At 50.8% G+C, this 27517-nt stretch overlaps 1 protein-coding gene and 1 long non-coding RNA gene across 7 annotated transcripts in view; one reads left to right on the top strand and one right to left on the bottom strand.

The window, feature by feature from the left end:
- ESRRB (estrogen related receptor beta) overlaps positions 1–27517 on the bottom strand; it is a 170881-nt gene that overhangs the window by 8971 nt on the left and 134393 nt on the right. For all 6 annotated transcript variants that reach the window (XM_027066226.2, XM_053224754.1, XM_053224757.1 and 3 more), the window contains exons 4-5: positions 7941–8051; positions 7291–7452 (exon numbers count right to left, since the gene is read on the bottom strand). In XM_027066226.2, coding sequence (XP_026922027.1) covers positions 7291–7452; positions 7941–8051 — 273 coding nt within the window. The remainder of the gene's footprint in view (positions 1–7290; positions 7453–7940; positions 8052–27517) is intronic.
- Positions 13738–26697, top strand: LOC128316081 (uncharacterized). The gene is made up of 3 exons (XR_008299543.1): positions 13738–13931; positions 17087–17149; positions 23611–26697. It is a non-coding gene; the product is annotated as an uncharacterized LOC128316081 (long non-coding RNA).

Raw genomic sequence — 27517 nt, 5'->3', positions numbered from 1 at the left:
AACTTTGGCCAGAAATTCCAAGATTGGCTCCCACACGGATGCCGCCAGACTGACGGGAAGAAGGAAGAGTATCCACACAGCCATCTGTATGTACCATGCGTCCCGGGCGGCCGGGTCTGAGTTTGCCCATGTGGGTCTCCGCTGCATTGGTGCCCTGGCACCTCACCCCGTGTGGGTGCAGCGCTGATGCGGGGGCTTTGAGGGTGAAGAGGTGGTTTTCAGACAGGCCCCCTCTGTTCCCTACACTGGCGGTGCCCGGCGAGCCTGACCGAGGGGTGATGCCCGTGGCTGTCGTTACTGTTTTTGTTGTTATTAGCACACTACTGGCATGACTCTCTTCTTCCTTCTGGGCACAGCTGGAGGCCCGGAGTGGTCCTGAGCTTCTCGACAGGACCATCGCTCTGGGTTTCCGTGGAGCCTGTCCCACCCCTCACCTGCCATCCCCCGAGTCTAAAACCCACGGTCCCTCTCCATTTTCCAAGCAGTGCGTGAATGTTCAACCTTAGGGGGCACTCCTGGGGCTCCTGGCTCACCACCTGGCTGCTGGCACCCATCAAAAGAGCTGAGCGATGACACTGATGGACGGGGCAGGCCTGGATTGACATACCTCCTTGGGGAGAGGGGTCAGGTGTATGCGTGCTGTCTGGATCCCAGCATGAGAGGGGGTGTGTGGCAGCCTGTGGTGGCAGGGAGAGCCGGGAGGTAATAAAAGGCAGATAGAACGGACATCCAATTTCCCTTATCGGGCCTCTGAGCGGGTGAGGGCTTGGGCGACATTAATTAACAGATCCCAATCAGGCAGCTCATGAGGGTGTGTACACGCAGGGACGTGGGGGCTGCACTGGAAGCAGACAGACCGGGAGGGAAGATGTAGGAGGTGGACGGGGCAAAATTAACAGACAATTGCAAAAAGGGAGGTGAGGTAAGAGCGAGACTTCTGGAAACGAAAGAGAAGGGATCCCTGTGACGCCCATCACGAAGGTACCATCACCAGAAGCACGTTAACAGCATCTTTGGTCTCTTCCTTCATCCAGCACCTCCTCACTGGGCACCTGCTAAATGCCAGGCCCTGTGGGCAGAACGGTGAGCTCCAACCAGAAGGGGTCCCTGCGTGAAAGCGCTCACGGTCAGGAGGGAAAGGCATGCCCCGAGCACCGAGCTCTGCCGTGATCCTGAAATTGGGGCAGTGAGAAGAACAAGGGGGGTGGAGGGCTCTGAGAACTTGGCCCAAACAAGAATGTGCCAAAGGCTTTGCAGAAGGAGGCTTGGGGCTGAACCCTGCAGGGTAGGAGGGGTTCTAAAGAGGGTGGCAAGGGCCCCACTGGCGAGCACACCCCAGGGTGCGGGAATGAGCTGCTGTCCCTCTCCCCACCCCCACTGCCAAGCGCCGGCTGGGACAAGGGAGATGCGCAGTGCATATTCCCAGCACAGAGCACAACAAATGTCATTGGACCCTGACTCCTAGGTGACAAGAAAATGGGCCCAAAGAACTCGCTGAGACCCTCTCAGTCCTTCAGCCACGAGTTTGAATTTCGGCACCTTTTTCCATCGTGCAGAAGCCAGAGACACAGGCCTGCCCTCTGGGAGGAGGGGAGCAGGTGGTGGGAGAAAGGGGACAGCGCCTTTGAGAGTTTGGGCCACCATCTGAGGATAGACCTAGGCCTGTGTGCGGACCTCTCTGCAGTGGACTTGGCCCTCGGCCCCTGACCTCTCTCCTTCTCCTTGAGTGGCTCCGAAAGGAGCTGGAAGGGGCTTTGAAAATCCAAATGTACTCTCCAAAGTGCTGAATGGTATATAGAGGCTGCTTCTCTTTGTGCAAGGTAGGGGGGGAAATATGTGGTATGTCCTAATATTTTAAAAAGTTCAAATACTTTCTAGTATTTCAAAAAAAGACACACTAGAAGGAAGAACGAAATATAAAAACAGCTCTAGGAGGAAGGAGGGGAGGCGACAGGGCTGGAGGGGAAGGCTCTGTGTGCACATTTCTACCTAGTTTTGGTCTTTGAACCTGTCCATATTTAAGATGTCCCAAAATAAAACTAAATCCAGCATAAAACAAAAGGCATGCTTCCTTCAACCTGGAAATTCCACTGCTAGGAATTTCTCCCAGAAAGAAAAGGATGCACAAATACACAGAGATAAATGTGAAAGGGTGTTTTGTTCCATCAGTCTGTAATGGCCTCAAGCAGGAAACAACCTAAATGTAACTAATGTGATTCGTGTAATTACTATATAAACATAATTATTAGCTAAACGAATGGCATGTTAGAAGCCACCAGAAAGAATGAGGTAGAACTATTTTTGTGGGTGTGGAAAGACACCCATGAATGTAAGGAGGACTTAACTATTAAGGACACAGATGCACGACCAGACCCTAGAATCCTAGCTCTGCTGACCACTGGCTGTGACACTGGGTATGTCCACTTCTGTGTGCCTCAGTCTCCTCATCTGTAAAACGGGAATAATAATAATACTTCCCTAACGGGACCGTGTGGATTGAATGAGCTAACGTGCGGAGTACTCGGTACACTGCCTAGCACAAGGGAAGTGCTACCGTGTTATAGAATTCAATGAAAAAAAGCAAGATGTAGAGCAGTTGTTCTAGAATGGTCTCATGGTGGGGAGAGAACATACACACACACGTACGCACACAGTGGCTGTACGTGCACAGGAAATTCCCAGAAGGATGTTTAAGAAAGATGAGGGATATGGAACTCCTAATTTCCAGCCCTCTGTCCCTGCCCGTCATCTTTGGTAAAAGCACATACTCTTTCTTTTATTTAAACCCAGACCAAGGGCTGAAGCACTCCTCCCTGTCCTTCGGCCAAGCACCCTCCACGTCTGCTTTTCTGTGCTGGGCTGGGTCTCCTCCTCCATCGAGCAATTAGCAATTCTAGGACAGGGTGGCTTCCGGGAGAGGCTGGTGTGGCCCAGGCCCCTGCCCGCCTCCCCTCCTGGGGCCGTGCTGCCCACCCCCACAAAGTTGCTTTATCTGGACCAACTGATCTGATAACAGTCAGGATCTTCCCAAGCCCCCATCCCCCAGTGGTTTGACAGCATGAGCTCCTAGAATTTAAGGAAAAAAAAAAAAAAAGAGCACATAATTTGTGGCAAGTGGAGTTCATAATCTGTTAATTTATTATCGTTTCTGTCGACCTGGAGGGCCATTAGCAGAGGTAATAAAGGGAGATGTAATTATAGGATCTGAGGCCACTCCAGACACAGCTGCTGTCACTCGGCAGCCCATATTTCATCGGCCGCTGGCATTCTTCTCTCCCCAGCGAGAGCCAGACGGTGGCTACCTGGGAGCAGGGCTGCTGAGGAGCCCTCCGTGAGGAGGCCTCTGGGGGGTCCCCCCTGCAGAGGTGTGCACGTGTCACCCTGGCCTGGGAGGGCTCCCCTAGCTGGCGGAGCCTCCAGGCCACCTGGGGTGACAGGACAATTCATCAAGCGATACCCACTGCCTCTTAAAGGCTGCTGCCCCTTGCTCGAGGCTGTCGCTCCCGGGGAACGAGGGGTGGGCGCTCTAAAGACTCGGGCTTATCCTCTGGGCAACCCAGGACTTGGAAAGTTCAACTCCAGGTAAAAGCCTGCATGCGTGCGGGGTAAGGCCACTGCAGACAGACTGAAACAAAGGAATGGCTGCTATTCTGAGTGAGCCGCAATCAGCCCGAGCTCCCTAGGGAGCTCACCCGTATGAAAGTGTCCTGTGTGTTCAAACATGTGAGTGAAAGCCGGGGGGGGGGGGGGGGGCTGCTGAGAAATGAGTTTTGTGCTCAAACGATTCTTCCTACTGCCCAAGCAGGTCGCTCAGCGCCTGTGTACATATGTTAGCTTCTGGCCTGCAGCCTGAAAACTTGTGTTCGTGGCGCCCTGCTGCCCTTCTGGGCTTTTCCTCCATGGCCACTGCCCATCAGTCCCGAAGGCCTAGCTCAGCGTCTGCCCTCTGCCCCCGCAGCCCATGGCATCCCTCTGTCCCGTGGTTCTCCTTGCTGCCTCCTAAGTGTGCAGGAGATGGGAAACAGGGTAGAGGTAAAGGGAAACAGGCAGTGGGGTGGTAATATTGAAGCAAGTGTCATGGAGGTTCCTCATGGAGGTCTGGTCTATTTTTGTATGTTTAGAATTTCTCATGAGAAAGTATTTTGTTGGGGGTGCCTGGGTGGCTCAGCTGCTGAAGAGTCAGACTTCGGCTCAGGTCACGATCTCACAGTTTGTGAGTTCAAGCCCCATGTCGGGCTCTGTGCTGACAGCTCAGAGCCTGGAGCCTGCTTCCGATTCTGTGTCTCCCCCTCTCTCTGCCCCTCCCTGCCCTGCTCATATTCTGTCTCTGTCTCTCTCTCTCAAAAATAAATAAACGTTAAAAAAAATTCTTTTTAGGGAAAAAGTATTGGGGCACCTGGTGGCTCTGTCAGTGAAGCGTCCAACTTCAGCTCAGGTCATGATCTCACTGTTCCGAGTTCGAGCCCCGCGTCGGGCTCTGTGCTGACAGCTCAGAGCCTGGAGCCTGTTTCGAATTCTGTGTCTCCCTCTCTGTCTCTGCCCCTCCCCAACTCGTGCTCCCTCTCTCTCTCTCTCTCTCTCTCTCTCTCTCTCTCTCTCTCACACACACACACACACACACACACACACACACAAACATTAAAAAAAATTTAAAAACGAGTATTTTACTAAAAACAAAATTATCCACCTTATTTATAAATGAGATCCTTGGGGCAGAAATTAATCTACTTCTTTGTATCAGCCACAACTCCTAACAAGAGACCTTACTCAATAAATGCATGCAAAGGCAAGTATGAAGTGCCCTCTGTATGCCAGGCTATGGGCAGATACTGAGAGGTTAGCTCGTACTGAGTCATGAGACGTGGTCTCCTTGCTTAAGGAAAGTGGGCTGGGCTCTGCTTCAGAGTGCTAACCTGAGCGGTCTTAAGGAACCTTCTGCTGTCCAGGAACCAGGATGGACAGGAGCTGACGTCAGTCCCAGGGTGGGGCCCTGGCTTGCATCTACCCTGCTAAGAAACCTGGTCTCTTTCTGGCTCTCTCTCTCTCTCTCTCTCTCTCTCTCTCTCTAAAGGCCAGTGAGCAGGTCTTCAGGGGAGTTTTCTGTCTAATCTGAGATGGGATTAAGTCGATTAGTTTAAACATATCAGGCACTTGATATGTCATGGCCCCTAATATGAGGTTTACATGCAGTGGCAGGAGACGCTATTAATTAATTTTACCTTAAACACTAGAAGGTCAGGCCCAAATAATTCAGCATGCAAATTTATGCAAAATAGGCAAATTAGTGTTTCAGACAGACAAATGAGCCCCTATGTTTATTTTATTTTTTAATCAAAAAGAATCCAGCTCTGGACAAGGGAAAAGGAAGATGTGAAAGGAAGCTTTTAATACTATTAGCAAAGACAATGACACAGTCACGGTCCCTGCCACTTATCAAGCACCCACTGTGTGCGGGGGCTGGGCTGACGGCCCTGTACCATCTATTACGATTCCTAATTCACAGGCAAGGACACTGAAGCTCAGAAAAATGAGATCTCTTCACAAGGCCAGTAAGGACAGAACTTGGATCAGGGCTCGGGTCTGTCTGGATCCAAAGTCTGGGCCCCTAACAGCCACTCTGCTCGGCCCACCTCCCTCTTGGTCGGGCACAGATGGGAGATGGCGCTGGAAGGAGGGGAGACAGGAGAGAGGAACGGGTGCAAGGGAGACAGCACCTCCTGGTTCTACACCTCCCCTGAGAGGTGGCAGGAGAAGGAAGCGGTGACCTGGGGGACCGCCAGGCGCCACCCCTGAGCCATCGCTGGGATGCAATGGAAGAGGAGCGTATGATGGCGGGGAGGGCAGGATGTGAGGGGCAGGGGGAGCTGTACCGGATTCGGCCCCGGGTCAGTGGAGCAATCCGGGCTGAGGTGTCTTACGCAGTGGCCTGACCCCACGTCTGTGCTGAATCAGCACAGGCCAGATTCAAAATTACTGAGTGTGTAATCCCAAGAGGCTGAGCTCCTTAGTAAGGGCGTCCAGCTCAGATCCCCGGTGAGGCCCTCCCCGAGTCGGAACGCCAGGGGCCATCTGCGCAAGGAATGCTACGCTTCCTGCCAGCTACGTAATACCAGCATCAGCTCCCGAGCCCTCGTCCGCAGGAAGACTCCTTCATCTAGGTTGTGCACACACGCGTGTCTTCTATACGAACATTCTGACTCCCCCCAGTCAACTGCGGGCCTTGGCATCTAAAGTCTCAGACACCTTTGCTACACCACCGTGCATGCTACATTCATTTTTCAGAGCCGGCGACACACACAAAGAGGACCTACAGACAGGAAGATAAACTGCCCCATGTCACATCGCTAGTAAGAATCCGAGTCCGTGGTGGATGACTGCCAGAGGAAAACAGGATGTCCCCACCACACTAGGAGACAAGCTGTAGAAACCTTATGAGGCATAAACGGCACAGGCTTTCAAAAGCTCCCCAACACGTGTGTAATGCAAGACACGTGGGTATCGGCGTCTACAAAAATAAAATTAAAAACCAGCTTCCACCGTCTGTCCAGACAGAGGATGCTGAAGGAAGGGTGTGGGCCACACGCAGCGAACAGCCGTATCCGGAGTCCATTATCACCTGAGACGTATTTATTACATGCACCTTCCATGCCACCTATTAAGAGATGGGCCTCCCGTAAGATCAGGCAAGTGGCAATAGTGAGCCGGCAGTGAATGTGAACATGGACCACACATCACACTCATCCTTGCATTTCATCCTCATGGCAAAGCCCACGAAGGAAGTACTGCTATTATTCCCTGTTCACAGAGGGGCCGGGTGACCTGCCCAGGGTGACACAGCTAGTGAGCCGCAGACCCAGATGTTGAATCCTTTGAATCCCAGACTTTGACTCCCCAGCCCATGTTCTTAACCACTCCAGTCCACCGGCCGCTAAAGGAAGCAAGAGACTCAAATTCTCTGCTGCACTTTCCCAGCACATTTCCAATAAGGTCTACAAGAAAACCCTTTGGTCTTGAAGGACTCAGAGAACTTGCTCTTTGAATCTCACCTATTGTAAGAAGCAATCAGCAACCCTCGAGAGTGATCACTGATTCTGAAGAGCCCCCAGCAGTTCAGGAATGTTACTGGACCTCCCAACACCTGCTTACGTCCAATCCCACGAAGAGAAAAGGAGCCCAGAAGAAAACACGGCTCCTGGGTCCCGGGGCTCCCATGCATCAGAACCACGGTGGTGGGGACAGTGGCTGAGAGTCCCTGGCTATACCACCCCCGCCCGGTCCTACGGGACTCACCTGGGATGTGCTTGGCCCAGCCAATGATGACCACGAGCTCCCTGTCTGCCAGGTCACAGAGAGTGGTCAGGGCCTTGATGTCGCCCTCCGGCATGCCAGGGGGAGGCATGGCATAGAGCTTGTCCGGCTCGGCCACCAGCAGGTAGGAGACAATCTTGGTCACTGCCAACAACCAGAGGAGGAATGTGAACGTTGGGGGAGGAGGAGGGGCCGGGGTGGAGCCTGCAGTGACTCGGAAAGAAAAGTTGGGTTCTGAGGAGTCTCTCCCTTCCCCCTCCCCTTTACACTCCACAAACTTGCTGGCCGTGTTGATTTGGGCTATTAAAAAATAGCCCTCCAAGGGAAGTTGCTGGTGACTTCTCTTGAGAGGAACCTGCTTTGAGTGGCAGGTGAGGGCGACACGTTCTGGATGCCGGGGCCCATGCCTTCTTAGGATCATGCTTCATTTGGAACCACATTCTGTAAATCCCACATGGAAAGGCCTTCCGAATGAAGCCTGAAGCACCCGACACCCAGCCGGCCACCAATGCCACCTCCCCAGGATCCACACTGTCTCTAGCCAGCAGTGGGAAGGTGGCATCTCCCCACGGGGGCCAGATGTCCCAGGTACCCATGCTGGCAGAAGGAGCATGGACTGCCCTGACACTCACATGGCTTTTTAGCGGGTGGAGAAATCTGTAAGCTCAGGTATGGGCTGCTCTCAGAGTCCAGCCGTCGCTTGTATTTCTGGCGGCCTCCACGCACTCGGTCAAGGCGCACACCTGTTGGGGAAGAAAGGGGCAAAGTGTCAGGCTGTTCAGCATCAGGGGTGTTAGCACTAACTCTGGAATCGCAACACTGGCTTTGGCCCCCACGACTAGATGGCTTTCCAGCTGCCCCATGGCCAGTTCAACCAGGGAGTCCTGCAATCCTAAAACAACTAACGGTAATGACCCATCCCAGCTGCCCCGGGCCCGGCCCTGCCTCTGGATTCAGCATCCTCCTGACATCTATCCCGAGCAACCCACAGCTTGAGTCTTTCGTCTCCAAAGGGAAAGCACAACGTAAGCACTCCTCTAGACGTTAGGGAAGGAAGACTCGTTATTTTAGATCTGCTGTGAATCCAGGGAGGGTTGAGTTGGCTTGCAAGACGGGAAAGGAACTCTCTGCCACTGGCAGGCACCTCCAAAGAACAAGAACAAGAATGTTCAGCCTTTTCACGTAAGCAGCATCTGAATGCGTGTTCATTACAAATGTCAATTTCTGGGTCCCACTTTCAGAGACCGTAGGATGGAGTTCTACGGTCTGTCTTCTAGACTAAAGGGAGTGTGAGGACTGGTCCGGGCAGTGGTAGTACCCTCAGTAGCAGGGACGTGGGTAGCCGTGGACCAGACTCTCCTGGATGGGGATGCAGGTGGTCCTGGCCACACCTGGAAAATGAACTCCTCAAAATCTCCCAGCAGCAGGTGCAAAAGCAGGTGTGGCCACTCCACACTGACATCCCTTCCCAGGATGAGGCCCAATCCTACAGATCTGCTATTTCCCTGGGTCGATACGGCCTCCCAGGAACCCACCCCACCCTCAGCAACTGCAGTCTAGACAGACATGTTCGTACCATTTGACATCCCTCACCAGCCTGCAGGGTGGACAGGACCTCAAATAGGTTCCTCATCCAAAGGCACACAAGCACAGACTGGACACCAACCTATGTGGCCTGCCCTGAAAAACGGGTGGGATCCAACAAATTAGCTCCGAAGTATGAACTATTACAGGAAACAGAGCGGCTCCCTTAAGCTTACCATGAAACGGGCCTTGATTAAAATGCATAAAAAGTGAGAGAAAGTGGGGCGCCTGGGTGGCTCAGTCGGTTAAGCCTCCGACTTCGGCTTAGGTCATGATCTCACAGCTCGTGGGTTCGAGCCCCACGTTGGACTCTGTGGTGACAGCTTAGCCTGGAGCCTGCTTCGGACTCTGTGTCTCCCTCTCTCTCTTCCCCTCCCCTGCTCACACTCTGTCTCTCTCTCTCAAAAATAAGTAAACATAAAAAAATTTTTTTAAATAAAAAATAAAAGTAAAAAAGTTAAGAGACAGAGTCCTGAGAGGAAGAGAGCTCAGTGGCCACCTTAGCCTCTGAGGTGACAGGTCAAGTTCAACTTCCTGTTCCTTTCCCCAAAGGTCAACAGCATCACCCTCAGAGTCCTAGTAGTTGATCTTCAAGGCACTTTCCCGCTGCCACCTCCTCCTGCCTGTCCTCCTAGCTTGGCAGTGGCGGCAGCTCAGGCCCTTCCTGGGGAGAGGCCAGAAGGCAGCAATATGGGTGACCGAATGGAACGAGGATTTAGATCCCGTTCAGGCCAAGGGTGATTTGCTGGCTGCTTCTGAGGATGTACAGCTACTACGGTTAAGTCCCTGGGACGCGAGAGGAAGTTTCCGGGGCAATGAGAGCCATAGAAAGTGAAATCACTTTGTTTGCTGAATAAGAGGGACCAGCCTTTCAACTGCTAGTTGCCCTAAGGGAACTGGGGTGGGGAACTGGCATGGTACCGTGCCCACGTGCTCCCAGTCAAGGGCTCAGACCTCCTCCTCCTTCAGGGCAGAGGGCAGGGAGGATGTTGTGAGCCACCAAGACAGATGGCCCAGGGGGACTCTATGTGGGGCCAGTCACTGCTCTGCATTTTCATCAGCGGTGTCCTTTTCACCCCCCCCCCCCCCCCCACCGGTCTGACATTCCTGTACTTGATGCTGAACATGGCTGCAGTAAACTTTTCTGGGGGAGACGGTCTACCCAGCATCCCACCCCTGCTTCCCGCTTAAATTAATTCCCCTATTGTGGGTCATCTCGCAGTGGGGGGGCCTGTGCCCACTCCAAGTCTGGGTATCTAACTCGACCCTCTGGAGGCTGAAGCATGGGCTGGTGACTCAGGAACAGCTAACGGGAAGCTTTGATCAAATGGCACCAGAACGGAGGGGGAGAGCTGCTCAGGGCTGCAGCGGTGGTCAGCAGCCGGGGTGTGGGCACCCTGGGCCACACTCTCCTGGCTACTGCATGTCTAGTGCCTAGGCTTTCTGGAGCTTCCCTTGGTCCTTGTCTGGCTTCTGAGTGTGGTCCTTGAGCCTCCTGAGAAGCTTCCAGTGAACTCCCCTGCCGCTTTGAGGGGCAGAGCGGATTGCAACTGACCACGCTTACGGTTGGGTTGCCTTGGACCAGACCCTGTGACAAGAAGAGTTTATCTGGAAGGTGAACCCAGGAAGAAAGCCAATCACAAGTGTGTTCCTGAGTAGGTGAGCAGGTTACTGCCGTTGCCAGCTGAGGCTCAGCCTCCCTGAAGACCCTGGGAGACAGGGCAGGACACTCCCCAGTTACCCTGCTGCAGATGAGGGCCTTGGGGCATCCAACCGCCCCTCCTGGCAGTCACCAGCCCTTCCCGGACCAGGGCTGGGCAGGCTGTGGGGCCCAAAGCAAGCCCTGGGCACAGCTGTGGTCACCAGGAGGCAGTTCAGTCAGCATGCATGTGACAGAGCGCGGAGTGAAGGCAGGTGGGACACCGGCCACTGCCCTCCTTCTCAAACGGTGGTCCAGGCCAGGCATCATCCAGTAGCTTGTCTGAAATGCAAATATGTCAGGCTGCCCCCTAGGAACAGGAGTCAGCACTTCAACAAGGTGACTCGGAGGCACAACGGTGTTTGGAAAGGGCTGCAATATAGCATCCTACAGACTGGCAGCGGCCCGGACCTTGAAGGGGACAGAGGAGGCCCATCCGGTGCAGGAGCTAAACCCACATGCTGGTGGGGCTCTGGCTCCCAAACGCCACCCCTCCCTTCTGGCCCTCTCAGTGAGGGCAGAAGGAGCAGGCACACAAAGGCAGGAAGGATGGCTCCTCCTTTGAAGGTTTTGTGGGGAAAGTCCTGTTTTCCTGACACCCTCCAGTGATACAGCTACAAAGCAGCTCCCCCCCCCCACCCCCGCCTATAACACCGACACCGGATGTCGTGAGCCAAACCCTCCACCAGGCTCTGCTTTGTCAAAGCTGGTAAGACTAAAAGTGAGAATGCCTGACTTCATTCACACAGGATGAGGAGGGGGCCCATTTCCTGTGCACCTACTGTGTGCCGGGGTCAGACCAGAGTCCAGGATGAGCCCTTCCCCACTTCACTGACTTTCTCTCCTGAGGCCAGTCTCACAAGCTCTCCCCTACACCCACCCCAGGTGGTGTAGCAGGAGTGGGAACTGCTCAACAAAACCCTGAAAGAGGCATGGGTCCCTTAGCAAGGCAAGGAGATGGGCAGTTGCCACTTCTGTCACAACCTCCATCTAGAATGTTCTTTGTCCTGATATAGGGCCTGGCCTGTAGTGGGTGTTCAAGAAAGTCTTGATGCATACAGGAACGGCTGGGCCTCCTTCCCTTGGGGGCTGGGTGCTTCTTCCAGACATCCAAGCTCCAACAGCACCGCTACAACCAGGGGCTGCTCCCCGTCCCATTACAGGGTCTGTCATGGTGCCCAATGCCCAATGGATGCTTAGAAAGCCAGAGCTGGGGGCGCCTGGGTGGCTCAGTTGGTTGAGCATCTGACTTCAGCTCAGGTCATGATCTCACAGTTCATGGGTTCAAGCCCCACATCAGGCTCTGCCCTAACAGCGTGGAGACTGCTTCAGATCTTTTGTCTCCCTCTCTGTGCCTTCCCCCAAACCCCTCAAAAATTAACATTAAAAAAAAAAAAAGCTGGAGCTTTTACTATCACCATCATCATCACCATTATTATTACCATTTTTCCCCAACAAGTATATACAATTCTCTGGTAAGTCACAGTAATAACAAACATGAGAACAGCCTAATTTGTGGAGGACTTTCTCTGTGTTGCCCTTTGTAATCTACAGCATATAAAGCAGGCACAATTATCCCCATTTTACAAACGAGAACAACCGAGGCTCGGGTGACTGAGTAATCTGCCCAGTAAAAGAGCCAGTACCTATGCTCTCTGCTACTCCAGGGTACAGCTCCCCTGGGCCCGGTGGGTGTAATCTCTCCTCTAAATTTTCTCCTTCAGATCTTCACAGCAGGATGGTCAATGGCTCCAATCAATACATGCATCAGTTATCAGCTTATTCTGTTTTCTTAAGAAAAGTAGACTGCTGGGTTCGATTATGCCTCAACTGATGTCTGGTATGAGCCAGGTTTGCATCCTGGCCTCCTGCCTGCTTTCCCAGATCTTCCCCCAGCCACAAGCCCATAAGCACGCCACCCCATGGGATCCACTGGTCAAGGTCCCAGACCCGTCTCAACGGCCTTGGCCCAGTTGGCTCTCATAGCCTTCGTCTCGTCATCACCAGGTACGGGGAAGGAGGCAATGGTAATATCAACTCTGCTCACCGAATATGGCTCTCGTGACACCAGAATGACACAACAGCGGGGAAAGGCTTGGTAAGTTGGCAGTGGTTCAACAGGCCAAGGGAGGCCGTCACTGCCACTGCCCCACACGGCAGCATTCACTGCACTCTGTGTGCCACCTCGCGCTTGTTTCCCTCTGTTCCTATCCACTTTTCAGTTCAATGGGTTGCTAAGGGAAAGGGCCCAAGTCAGCTCCATTTTCACCCAGCCGGTGGTAGGCAGTCAAGTGTCTGAGTGAAATGATGCACCAGTTCAAATGAAGCCCTGCAGGCTTAGGAAACAAAAGACTCTCAGGGTCTTATCCTTTTCCCAGTTTCCATCTGTTCCCCCCAGCCTCTAGAAATTCACTCCCTTAGGACAGCCCATTCCTCATCAAAGTTTCCCCTTGTATTGAGCTAAATTCTGTCTCTAGGTCATTTTCTACCTACCCTCCATCCCATCCAATGAGACTACCCCCTTTCACAAGACAACCCCTCATGGACTTGAACATCCTTGGGCACCCTCCTTCTGTGGCCAAGCACTCCTTATTTTCTATACTCGTACAGTGTTTTCAGGCCAATCACCTCCCTGCCTTCTACGCATTTGTCTTTATTGATGTGGTCTGCTCTGAACTGAGAATGGTCAGCTTCTTCAACACAGAGACAGGGGACAGAGGTCTGAATTCCTCTGCCCTCTGCCTAAACAGACGCTGGTCAACTGTGTTTGTACGTATTATCTGCCAATGTGTTTTTATACCTTATCTAGAATACACTGCTCACAATTTTAGTAAATGAGATAATGGCATGGACTGGGTTCTCATCCTGAGCGCTGCAGCAAGATGCTGTATCATGAATCCTTTAAAAACAAATCACCAGATTCTAACGGTTGGGTCTGGCAGACATTATTAGTTGCCTACCCAACTATCTTTTCATCCCCTCTCTTTCATGCTAACAGAACCTGGGTTTTGTTTATAGAAACATCCTACCCCTAGCACTATAGTCCTACCAATCCTGGTTCCTACTTTCCCAGTTTCTGTGGTAGCAAGTGCTGGTCATATGACCTGGTTCCAGCCAATGGGCTGTAAGGGGAAGTCCATGTTGGGGGCTTCCGGGAATGGTTTTGCTTTTCTGGTATGAGAGACAGATATGTTTGGTGCAACTCTGTTGCCTTTCTCCTGCCCTGACCTGGAAGGTGAAGGTTAGAGCTGTGGCAGCCAAGTGAGGACGTCAAAGAACACCAAAAAAAGACAGAAAGAGCCTGGGAAATGCCAGCAACTGCCGATCTCCAGAATCCCTGGTAGGTAGGGAAATCAATCTCCTTTATCGATGCTTAAGCTACTAGCAGTCAAGTTCTCGGTAACTTGCAGCAGAAAGCAATTTTAACTAACAAAACGGACAATTACTTCTTAAATTAGGATGCTTAAGTCTTACAAACACCAAATGGGGGAAAAAAAAAAAGAGAAGGCAACTTGAACTTGAAGTAAGAGTTGGCTTATTGTTTGTGTTCTCAGAGTTTTAGCAAACTAAAAAAGCAGGCTCAGGGAGGATATTAAAATACTAATTAACTTATAATCGCTGTCTGGGATTATTAGATTCCATCATCTTATTGATACCTTCTGAATTTAAAGCATTCATAACACTTACACGTGAGCTATTCCAGATGTCTAAATACCGTAATGAATACACACCCTTTGTTGAACCACCGTTCAACACTGTCAATCCCTTAACACGTGCAGGCCAAAATTTAAGCATTCACAAATTTGCTAAGAATACAAAAAGATCAATAATCCCTGGAATCCTGTGCAGGATGTTCCTGTGCAGACTGAGTCCTGTAGTTGACCTCAGGACTAGACAGGGAGCCAACATGACAACACCCCTAAATCTTGTAGACAAGAATGTAAGGAGAAGGTCACATCTACCGAGCAGCCGTTACTTGGTGCTGCCCTCTGCTCTGAGCATTTCACGTAGGGACTGCAACAACCCTAGAGGGAGATTCTATTAGCCCGTTTTACAGATGGAGAAATTGAGGCGAAGCGAGGGTGAGTAACTTGCCGAGACCACACAGGTAGGAATGCAGTCTGACTTTGACCTCTGAGAACAGCTACAATTCTCACCTTCTCGTTCAGGCAATTCCTGCCAGATCTTTTCAGGCTGGCACTGTTAAAGGCTCCCCACTGTTGCTAGTCCTGGGGTCCATCACCACTCACCACTTCTGACTGGTTCCCACGATCACACTCACCCCTCTGTAAATAGTGCCTTCGTTAAATCCTCTTTGGTGGCCTGTGAGGGGACATCGGCTCCTGCCCAGCCCTGACCAACACAATGGGGAGGTGAGATGTGCTCAGTCACCCTTGCAAGGAACAGGGGGAAAGGGAGTGTGAACGGGAGAAGGAGCCAAGTCCATGCTGAGATGCTTCATCACAAGGCCTGAAAGCAAAGACCCAGAACCTTCCTGGCTGCAGCTTGCCAGGCATGCCTGGTGACTCTGTTTGGAGGGTAGCAACTGTATGGGGGTGCACAGAGGTCTGTGCGTCTAAAGCAGAAGAAAGAAGCCCTCGCCTCAGGGTCAGACCTGGATGGAATCCCTGATTCTACCCCCCCTAGTACCTGAATGACCTGGAACAAGTTTCTTCACCCTTCTGGGCCTCAGTTTCTACACCTGTACTAAAATAACAGTGTGGCACCTCATAGGATTGTCGTTCAGGATTGAATGAGTTAATACACGTACAGCACCGAAGATGGTACCTGGGCGGCTCGTCGGTTAAGTGACTGACTTTGGCTCAAGTCATGATCTCCCTGTTCATAAGTTTGAGCCCCGCCTCAGACTTGCTGCTGTCAGCACAGAGACCCCTTCACGCCCTCTGTTCCCCTCTCTGTCTGCCCCTCCCCTGCTCATGCTCTCTCTCCCGCTCTCTCAAAAGTAAATAAACATAAAAAAAAAAGTTTAACTAAAAAACTAAAAATAAAATAATAAAGCACTTAAAATATTGTAAATGGCACCTAGAAAGTGACCATTAAGTGTCAGTTAATATTGCTATTATTAAAAATACTTCGGCCTTAAAACTGTTCCCTGTCGTGACTGTATCAATATCAACATCCTGGCTGTGATACCACACCAGTTTTGCAAGCTGCTACCACTGGGAGAAACGGTATTACTTCTGACAACTACATGTGAATCTACAATTATCTCAAAAATAAAAAGATTAAAAAAAATTTTTAGCTGCTTGCGGAGATACGAAATGGTGCAGCTGTTGTAGAGAACAGCTGGGCAGTTCCTCCAAAAGTTAAACCGAATTATCAGCCGTGTCTTATGATCCAGCAACTTCATTCCTAGGTATATCCCCAAAAGAACTGAAATCAGGAAACTCTAACAGGGTATTTGTATTTCAGTGCTCATGGCAGTAATACTCACAACAGCCAAAAGGTGGAAGCAACCCAACGATCTATCGACAGACGAATGGATAAGCAAAATGCGGGGTCAAACATATAACGGAATATTACTCAGTCGTAATAAAAAGGAATGAACTCTCGACACCTGCTACAGAATGGAGGAAACCTGAATACATTACACTAAGTGAAGGAAGCCAGACACAAAAGGAGAGATGTTGTAGGATTCCACTTATAAGAAATATCTAGAATAGACATAGAGCCGATTGGAGGTTACCAGGGCCTGGGGGGGGGGGGTGGTGAAGAGACTGGGGGTTACCGTTTAATGAGTACAGGGTTTTCTGATTGGGATGATGAAGAAGTCTGGGAAATGGAATCGCTGTGAATGTGCTTAGTGCCACTGAATTGTGTACTTAAAAATGGTCTTCGAAACGGCAATGCACTTTAATAAGCAGTGAATTGTATCTCAACTAAGTTATTAAAATTTTGTAAAATACTTCTCCCTTCTCAGGTGAGTAGAATTAAGTAACGTAAAATGCGTGAAAGCAACAAAGTGTTTGGTACACAGTAGGAGCTTCATAATTTCTTTCCTTTCTTCTGCCTATGGAAGGTGGTAGGGTCTGGCAGGAACCGACTGCCTTCTTGGAAAGAGAGAGAAACACACCCCCTTAGTTATAACAACATGAGTCAGGTTCGTTAAACAAAACCCTTAAGGAACTTAAGGAACCCTTAAGGTTCAGAGAGGTTGAATAATGTGCCCAGGGGCACACAGCTCCCCGCATTCTCTCTTGAATATGCCCACAGGGTGGAGCGCTGCCTCTGTCCAACCCGGGACACAGGTTCTGCCTTGGCTGCAGCTGTACAGCTCCCAGCCCCCACCAGGCTCGTCACCAGGCTGGGATCCCTCCACCCGCCGTGTCCCATTACTTTCCAACTCAGGGCACAGGAAATATTAAAGAAGCCGCAGGACCACTCTGGGGCCTAAAGTCCTTGCAAGGAGGGATGGCAGGCCCCCCAGACCTCCTGATCCCATGCCCATCTGCTGACCTCTCCCACCCACCGCAGGCGCATCAGCGTCCAGAGGCAGCGGCTGCCACGTCCTGGATCAGATGTCCACTTGCTGACTTGGTAAGATCAGCCTTCTGGCGTTTTTCTTAATGGAAGTAAAATAATTCCTGCTTCCCTCCACCTCCCTCCTTTCTTCTCATTTTCCCTCCCTAAGCTGGACAAGATCCCAGTCTTTCGGAAGTAAAAATAGCCACGTGTGCAGGGGGCACAGCAGCCGGGGACAGTTCAAGTTTCTTTCTTTTCTAGCCAGGCACTAAAAATAACCAGCTGAAGCTCTGAAAAGCGTGGCCCTCTGCACCTGGCCCAGAGCCTGGCCCAGGCAATGCCCCTGTCACATTTCTCCTCCCACAAGAAAGGCTCACACCAGGCTGAAGAGAGAAAGGCCCCCGAGCCCGTGTCCTCTGACCTCCTCTGCAGAGCTGCTATCCATGTCTAAGGGCAGGTTCTCTCCTGACACGGCCAAGTTTTTCATGGTCAGGACCCTTCCCCTCACCTTACCCAGAAATCCCACCCTCCCAGCCCACCCCACCTCAATTCAGTGTCCCTGGTTTATGAATGATGTAAACAGGTGCACATTTGTGCAATGCTTCACAGTTTACAAAGCTATTTCCAAGTCTCATTAACTCTGCATAACAATATTGAGGGGGGAGAATTATTATGTGGAATATTATTATTGTTATTATTCCCATGTGAAAACTGAGGCTCAGAAAAGAGGGGTAACTTGCTCAGGGTCACACAGCCAGGAAATTTTGGAGGGAGGATCTGAATCTTGACCTCCAAATCCTATCTCCTTTGCTTTGAACTTGAGGCCACCAGTCTGTGGGATCACTGGGATGCCCTGGAAAGCCCTGGAACAATACAGACTTTGACTACTTACTCCTTTGAGGTTCTGAGTCAGTAGGTCTGGCATGATGTCCAGGAATGGGTAATTTTTCAATGCTCCTCCAGTGGTTCTGATGACTTTCCAGATCTGGGAGCACTACACTAAACCTGCTTTAGTCAATACTTGATCTGACCAATATTCTTCCTTGGGGACTTAAGGGTTGACTCTGCCTACAAGTTCTACAAAATGACAGCTGACTCATCTCTAACAGGGAAAACCACCGAGAAGGTGATGTGCGTATCCAGAAGCTGCAGGTCATGGGGGCATGCTGACGGGTGCCCCAGCAGAGCAGACGAGTACCCTAAGCACTCATCTACACCCCTTGCACATGGGGGGCTTCCTTTAGCTACCTGTCCTGCGGGGAGTCCTGGGTGACGGGTGAGCTCACCTTGCTGCCTAGGACAGGATGGCTATTTGGGGCTGCCTCTTACCCTGGTGCCAGATCATAATGGTGACAGCCTCACGCCTGACTCGCTAAAAGTCAAGAGAGCCTCGTGAGTGGGTAAACCCACGTGCTACCTAATATTCTGGGATTTGTGCCAACGGTCCCTGGTGGGTACCATGGCACTGAGTGAGGAGCCCCGGCCTCCTGTCTATTAAAGTATTCATCTCCTGCTGCTCTCTCCCCTGGACCCTTCTCACTCGGGCCATCATGGGCCCAAGGACATTTCAGCAAGCCTGGGTTGGTCCTGCATTCCGAGCCACCAAAAAGTCTCCAACACCGTACATGTGACAGGGCCAGGCTATTTAGACTCAGTCTCTCTTTCCTTCCTTTCCCTTTCTTTTTCCCTTTGAGGAAAAGCTACAGGCTTTGCTACTGGCCAAACCATCAATTTTGAGTTGGGATGGGCTTCTTACAAGGAATTCTCACATAACCAAAGAGACTAAATACCACCCAGCTCTGTTATTTACTAGCTGCGTGGCCTTGGACAAATTAAACTCAGTTGCACCGTATCAGGCATGGCAAATAGCTGTTGGCTGTGCCGCTGCCTTCCATTTCCTAGTCTGTGGCAGACATTGCTAATAGGTCACAGCCCTCTTGCCTACTGATCCCAACTGTGCCTAAGCCTTTGGATGACGTATCTAGGTGGCCACTCCCCCTGCCACAGCTGTCAGTCTAATGGTAAAGGCAATTTACCATCCGGGAGACTGAATTGTTTCTCAGGTTCTTTCTACCTCTAAAACTCTGATTCTGTAATAACAGGTCTTAACCTGACTCCGGGAACCTCTGAGGTGGGCTTCAGGGGTCCTGCGAAGCTCCTAAAATCGTCTGCAAAATTTTATGTGCAAGTACTTGCGTATGTTTTATGGTAGAATTCCCACCGGATTTTCAGAAGAATTCATGAGCCCCTAAATCAATAACCATTGGGTTAGAGGCTGTCACAGTAAACATCATGCAAACGAATGACTAAATAAGATAATTTCAGATTGGGAGAAGTTCAGTGAGGAAGTAAACAAAGGGGTATGATAGAAACGAAGTGGGAAGAGAGGCCTTTCCGAGATGACATTTAAGTTAGATCTGCAAATATGAGGGGACAGCGTTCCAGGCAGGAGGAACAGTTCAGAGCTCCTAGGGTAAGCAAGAGCCCATCATGCTTGAGGATCGAAAGTCAGCCAGTGAGGCTGGAGGAGAGTGGGCAGGGGTGAGGGGGCAGGAAAGGAAGGGGACCAGATGACACTGAAAAGGTAGGGAGGGGCTAGACCATGCAGGAAGGATCTTGAAGATCAGACTACAGTGCTTAGACTTTATTCTAAGTACAATGGAAAGTCTTTGAATGATGTGAAGCAAAGTGACAGAATCATATTAGTGCTTTAAAAAGATCCCTCTGGCTGCTACGGGGATTGGATTCAACACGAAGTGGAATCGGAAGTCCAGTTAGGAAAGTGTTGCGATGGTCCAGGAAGAAGATGGCACTTCCCTGGATCAGGGTCATGGCCATGGAGATGAAGAAAAGGGGGAGGATCTCAAATACAGTTTGGACACTGACTCCAAAGGAGTCCAGGATGACTTCTAGGTTTTGCTTGAGCAAGGAGTAAATAGGGGTGCCGTTCCTGAGATGGGGAAGACTAGGGTTTTGGGGGAGGGGTGGGGCACAGCTAGATGTACCCTCTGGGTGTGTTGAGTCTGAGATGCCTCATAAGCACACCAAGTGGGCATGCCAGCAGGGCAGTCAGGCACTAGCATCAGAATGCATGGCAGGAGGTGGGACTGCAGGTCTAAGACTGAGAGTCAATCTGTATCAAGTCTTGGACCTAGAAGGGATCGCCTGCAGGGTGCCGGTGAAGAAGACCTTGGTTCCAAGTCCCAAATAACACCAACATGTAAAGAGCAGGAAAGAGAAGCATTTGCAAAGAGGACTAGATAAGCAGCACAGTGAGAGAGGTAAGGAGAAAACCAGGCAAACAGGAGGGCAGAGAAGCCAAGAGAAAAGGGCACAAAGGCTGGCCACGTGTTTGGAATATCGCCGAGAGGCTGAGTCAGGGAAGACGGGACAGGTTCGGCCACCCAGGGGGTATGGGGGCAGGCTCAGGGCTGTGGTCAGGGGTGCGGTGTGACCAGGGCAGACTGAGGGTAAAAGGCTCAACGTACTCAAAAATTGATTCCAGGGGCGCCTGGGTGGCTCAGTCGGTTAAGAGTCTGACTTCTGCCCAGATCTTGATCTCATGGTACGTGGGTTCGAGCCCCACATCAGGCTCTGTGCTGACAGCTCAGAGCTTGGAGCCTGCTTTGGGTTCTGGGTCTCTCTCTCTCTCTCTCTCTCTCTCAAAAATGAATAAATATTAAAAAGAAACTTTAAAAAAAATTGGTTCCAGCAGGGTCTGAGATCTAACAGGTAAGGCAGATGAGGAAAGCATCTTTAAGAAAGCAGGCCAGGAAAATAACTTTTTGAATAACGTAAAAGTGCAAACCACAAAGGAAAAAACAGATAAATTCAATTTATTAAAATTACTAACTTCTGGGGGCACCTGGGTGGCTCAGTCAGTTAAGCGGCTGACTTCGGCTCAGGTCATGATCTCACGGTCCGTGAGTTCGAGCCCCGTGTCGGGCTCTGTGCTGACAGCTCAGAGCCCGGAGCCTGTTTCAGATTCTGTGTCTCCTCCTCTCTCTGACCCTCCCCCGTTCATGCTCTGTCTCTCTCTGTCTCAAAAATAAATAAACGTTAAAAAATAAAAATAAAAAAATTACTAACTTCTGATCATCAAAAGACTCCATCAAGAGAAGGAAGCCACAAATGGGGAGCTTTTTACAACACCAACAACTGAAAAGTGACTAATAAAATGACCAGAACATATACAGGTTTCTACAACCAATGAGAAAAAAATAAAGTAGAAAAACAGGGAAAAGACTCAGACAAGCATCTCACAGGAAAGGAATCCCAAGTGGCTAGACCACATATGGAATATGCTTATCTGACAGTGAAGAGAATACATACCAAAGCGATAAGAAAACACTAGTTTATATGCACTAAATAAGTGTTGGCGAGGATGGGGCAGCTGGGTGGCTCAGCTGGTTGAGCATCCTGCTCTTGATTTTGACTCAGGTCATGATCTCCACGGTTCGTGAGATTGAGCCTCGCCTCAGGCTCTGTGTTGAAAGCACAGAACCTGCTTGGGATTCTCTCTCTCCTCTCTCTGCCCCTCACCCTGCTCTCTCTCTCTCTCTCTCAAAAATATTAAAAAAAAAAAAAAGTGTTGGTGAGGATATGGGACAACCAGAACATCCGAACACCAGTGGTGAGTCAGTACAACGAAATAAAAAAGGACTTCCTATCATCTCATAAAGCTGAAGACGCACATACCTGTGGCCCTTCTACCCCCGGCCTGAAACCCCTTATGCATGTGCACTGGGACTCAAGGCAGCACTGTTCCCTCAGCACTAGAAAGGAAAAACAGACTCTCCCAAACTCATCCAGTGATACTCTAGTTCAGGAGTTTGCAAACTAAGGGCTGTGGGCTAAACCCAGTCCTTTGTCTGTTCATCAGAACACAGCCCTGTTCCTACATTTCTATATTGTCTGTGGCTGCTTTCCTACAGTGGTGCAAGTTACATAGCTGCAACAGAGACGTTCGGCTCCCAGAGCCTAAAATATTTATTTTCTGGGGGACTCCTGCTATAAAGAAATGGAAATGAATGGATTACAGCACCGTGCAACAAGGGCATTCACCTCAGAAAAATAATTTTTTTAAGTAGGTTCCATGCCCAACATGGAGCCCAACACGGGGCCTGAACTCACGACCACGAGATCAAGACCTGAGCTGAGATCAAGAGTCGGATGCTTAACCAACTGAGCTACTCAGATGCCCCTCATTTCAGCAATAAATATACACAGTATAATTTCATTTAAAACAACAACCCCCCCCCAAGATATTCATAGAGATATAAACACATGATAAAACTATTAGGGGCACCTGGGTGGCTCAGCTGGTTAAGCGTCCAGCTCTTGACTTCAGCTCAGGTCATGCTCTGCCCCACATCTGGCTCAGCGCTGACATCGCAGAGCCTGCTTGGGATTCGCTCTTTCTCTCCTTCTCTCTATGCCCCTCCCCCCGCTTGCTCTCTCAAAATAAATCAATAAACTTTAAAAAAAACAACAGTACTACATTAAAAAAAAGCTATTTGAAAAAAGCAAAGGCAAAATAATGTGAAACAGAGTAAGTTACCTCTGAGGGTAAAGTTACCTCTGAGGGCACAAACAGAACCTGAAAAGGATAGTTTTTTTTTTTTTTCCTTACATTGGATGGAAGGTACCAGTATTCTTTATACTTTATGCATATTTTTGGCATGTAACAGTATCTGCCCACTTAAATGCATTTTTTCATTTTTCCATACCAGTAGGGTTTTAGCTGGACAAATGGCATCCCAGCTAAAGACTACAATTCCCAGACTTCCTTGTACAGGTGTCACCACATGACCAGGTTCCACCAATGGGCTGTGAATGGGAGGAACAGGTTCTGTTTCTGGGTCCCATCTTTCCAATGATCTGGCTAGGCTACACTTCCTCCTGGCTGCCTGAAAAGATGCTGATAACTGGGTCCACCTTCTATAAGAATGGCCAAGCTGGCAACCAGTCCCAGATCACCTTTGACCTCTGGACTGTTACATGAGAGATGAGAGAGGAGTACACTTCCATCCTGCTTAAGCTTCTGGTTTTTGTTTGTTTTGAGAGGGGAAGAGAATCTTTTTTTTTTTTTATAGAAGCTTAGCCTTAGCCTAACTAATATACTCTAAATTTTGTGAATCTACTTGATGTTTGCTTTTTAAAAAAAATATATTTATTTTTAAGATAGAGAGAGACAGAGTGTGAGCAGGGGAGGGGCAGAGAGAGAGGATGACACAGAATCGGAAGCAGGTTCCAGGCTCTGAGCCGTCAGCACAGAGCCTGACATGGGGCTCGTGAACCGTGACATCATGACCTGAGCCCAAGTCAGACGCCTAACCGGCTGAGCCATCCAGGTGCCCCGGATGTATTTATTTTCCTTTTTAAGGAAAAAAAAAAATTTTTTTTAAGCAGGTGGGGTAAAGAAGTGGATGTAATAAGTGGGGAAATTTTGTTGAAAAGGGGAGCACGGAAAAGTAGCAGTGAAGGGTGAATATATAGTTGTGGATTTTTTAAAATTTTATTTTATTTTTATAAAGGGAGAACAAAAGTAGGTTTGGTGTGTGCGATGAAAATGATCCAGTAGTGAGGAAGCGACTGATGATGCTAGAAGCAGAAATGATACTCCAGGACTGAAGTCCCTGATAAAGAAGGAGAAAGAGCCAGAGCACAGGTCAGGAGACTGGCTTTTGACAAGAGCAGAGATCGCTCTCACTGGGGGGGAGACAGAAAACAACAAGTAGATTTGTGGATCCAGCAGCAGGTGGATAAGAAACTCCCCCACTTGCTTGTTTCTACTTTTTCAAGAAAATGGAAAGCAAGGTCATCAGCCAAGGATTGGGAAGAGAGGCTATGGGAGATTCAAAACTCCCTTCTGGATCACAGAAGAAAATCAATTATATCACATGATGCAGAATATCTATCTCCAATCCTACTTTATGGTACCACTCCAGGGCCTTCCCTGAAGAGTAGAGAGCATGATGAAAATGGCTATGATTATGATTCCCATTTTACAGAGGAGAAAAGCAGGCTTACAGAGGTTTAAGTAAGGCACCTAAGGAGCTGATTAGCAGTGACACTGGGGACTCACCGGGTCTGTATGACCACTGAACCAATTATTCAATGCTCTGGCACACCCAAAGTCCTGAATGAACAGTAGTAAGATTTGGCACAGACAAGATCATCCTCTATGACTTCATTCAGTCAACATTTCCCCAGCCAGAGGTCATCGGGTCATCGTGCCTGAGTGGCCCAGACGCTTCAGGCCACACGGGAAGATCTCGTGAACTGTCAGACGTGTGCGTGCGTATGCATCTGTGTGCACGCGTATGAGACGGAAAGCGGTCCGAGGGAGATACAGAAGATACATATCGGCATTCTTGGGCTCTAGTTCAGAACTATTCTCCGAAGCACTGGAGAGTTGGTTTGTCTCAGAGCACTAATGCATTTTGGAAAAGAGAAAGAATTTTTAAAGGCAAGCCATCTCTCATCCTCTTTCTTCATTCACAGGGCCAGAAAAGTGGTATTTCTGGCAGGGGCTAGAGGCAGAATACTCTATAAATACAAAGCCATTAAATCCCATGCAGCGGGAACCTGATCGGAGCCTCCTTTTAATTTCCTGACATGAGCTGGCCACTAACCCAATTACCCAGAATCCCCGGAGGAGCCCTCCGCCCTCCCAACAAGCACAAAGAGAGTGAGAGCATATTGCATGGATGTCGGCCCAGCTTTCACTGAAATCAAATATCTTTTAGAAAACACTTGGGGAAAAGGCAGGCAAGGGCTGAGGGGAGGAGGAAGTGGAGGGGGACAGGGAGGCTGCTGGCCCGAGGCAGGTGAAGTGAGGTGAGGAGAAGGTGAAGTTCGCAGGACAGGCCTTCCAGGGAAAGCTGCTGAAAGCCCAGAGCCGTGCTGAAGCGTGCGGGCTTCCTGTGAAAGGCAGCAAATGGTTTTCCAGGTTCTTCGGCTCAGAGGCTGGCAGGCCACACCCCAGCCAGGCGGGGAAGCCCAACTATCAGGGGAGAGCCGCTCCGCTGCTGTCCCGAGGGAACCTCTCATCCTGACTTTAGACCCCAGACAGGGGGCCAGCCCCAGACGGAGGTCACCCCTGAGATGCCCACCAGCGAATCCAGGAGGAAGATCAGGGCGGCCAGTATGTCTCACCTCACGCGAGACCGTCTTTGAACCAACTACTCTAATAACACGCCCAGAAAGGTGACGGCTTAAAGCAATCCCACGGTGGATTTCACCAAGGAGTCATTCCATGTGGTCCCCCCCCGCCCTCACTTGACCTGCAGGTGTCAACACCCCTGCTCCCCAGGTGAAGAAATGGAGGCCCAGGAGTGTAAGCCAGAGAGAGAACGTACACGGCAGGATTCCCTCAGAGCCAGGAGGGAGGGCGCAGGCCCCAACCCTCAACCCAGTGTGGATTTCCTGTCCGATTTCTTATGAAGAGAAAAGTCACTTTTTTTCTCTGAAAAAGCAGACTTTCACACACTGGATTTGCTTAAAGTGAGACAGACCTGGGTACTGCCTACGTGGAACAGTCGATGATGATGATTCCAGAGCCGACGGCGGCCCCAAGGCAGGGGGGAGGCTGAGTCGCAAGAAGTCCCATCACCAGAGTTTCCCCTCTCTCCCCCACCCCCACAGGTGCTGGCCCCCAAATTACGAAGCAGTGTCGAAGGTGTTTTACTTGCGAAAAGAAAAACCGTAAAAGACAGGGGCGCCTAGGTGGCTCAGCGGGTTAAGCATCTGACTTTGGCTCAGGTCACGATATCACGGTCTGTGGGTTCGAGCCCCGTGGCAGGCTCTGTGCTGACAGCCTGCTTTGGATTCCGTCTCCCTTTCTCTCTGGCCCTCCCGCCCCCCCCACCGCACACACGCTCTCTAGAGCTGCTGGACAGAAGATAGGAAACAGCTTAAGATGTGCAGGTGAGGTAGGGAGGAGGGGGAGCGGACATTCGCATCCCTTCTCCAGCCTCCTGCCACCCACACACTTCTGCACAAGACCTGAGACCCGGGACCCCGGCCCCTGGTTCCTCCAAGCGAGGCCCACCCCAGATCCTTCAGGAGGAGTGGCTCCCAGGGAGGCTGCAGCCTGCCTCTCCGAGTCGGGCCAGAGTCTGGGGGAAAGCAGAGGGAGGCCAGGGAGCCTGTGCCTGCCCCAGGGGCCCAGGCTCCCGCTCACGAGGTGGTGGGGGGACAACCAAACAAAAGCAGGAGCCGGGGCAGCTGCCAAGAGCCCCCACCTGGCAGGGACCCAGGCTCCTCAATGAGGCACGCTCCTCCTCAGGGGGCTGGTCCCCGTGGAGCTTCTGATGGCAGGATCCCGCCAAGGCTCTGCACTGCAGGGGACAGAAACTAAATGGAGGCACTCGGCTTTGTCCGCTCCGGGAGCCTTCGTGTCATCCTGTCCCCTCTGGATTTAGAACTGCCAGCACTGGGGCGGCGTGGCGGAGGGGAGGGTTCTGTGGACGGCCCCTCCTCCTCCAGGCAGAGCTCCGGAAAGGGCCTCTCCAGACTGGGCCCAAGGGGTGTCAGATGCCCCTTGCTGCCACCCTAGAAAGAAACCATGCAGGGGTTTCAAGTGGTGGTCCCCCCCTTTTTCCTCATCTCTCCTTCCCCTTCCCACGCTCTTCAGCTCACAATCCCGGGGTGAGGGTGGGGTGGCCTGGGGTTGGGGCAGACACGGCACAGAGCATGGGGAAACTCCAGGCTCTGGGCCCAGCTCCCCACACATCGGCAGAGCCTGAGGGTGGGAAAGACCTTGAGTCCCAAGCCCTACAGGACTCAGTTCTGTCATCGTTAAAATTCAGGAGCATACTAATAGCACGGCAGCTCCCCTCTGCTCCAAGTTCCCCAGATGCTGTGAAGTAAGCAATGAGAGTCCACAAACTACAACCAGAAAAGGCCAATGCACAGCTGGCCCCTGGCCTGACCAAGTGCCCTCACGCCCAACTTCCAGAACAAGGCGGTAGCCCCCGTCCCCAGGATTTATGAGCTAGCTTCTCTAAGACTTAGAAACCCTTAGGCTGGCTTCCAGCAGCCCTCGGAGGAGGAAGTCTAGAGGCCAGCACTGAAGCATACTGCTGAGGACCTCTGTGCCTCAGTTTCCTCATCTGTGAACCCCAGGATGCTCTGTAGGAGCAGAAAGAGCCTGGTGTAGCAATCAGGGGACCCTGGTCAGTCACTAACTCGGGTCACACCCTACACAAGGGTATGACTCAAATCGTGTAGAATCAAAATGAACTCACAATCTTTCAGGAGGTCTAACACAGCCCACTTTTAGTCTAGAAAGAAGACTGTTCTGACTTGACCACCCCTCCCCTCCAACGAAGCAGTTGGCATGTTTCTAAATAACTGAGTGGCTTCGCCATCTCAAAGGTGTTAAATGAAGAGGCCAACGAGAAATGTGGTTTAAAGGGCAACATGCTATGTAGACAC

This window comes from Acinonyx jubatus, chromosome B3 (genome assembly GCF_027475565.1).
Source record: "Acinonyx jubatus isolate Ajub_Pintada_27869175 chromosome B3, VMU_Ajub_asm_v1.0, whole genome shotgun sequence".
Lineage (NCBI taxonomy): Eukaryota > Metazoa > Chordata > Mammalia > Carnivora > Felidae > Acinonyx > Acinonyx jubatus.
Note: the sequence above shows the minus strand (reverse complement) of the source record. Positions and strands in the feature narration are given on the sequence as shown.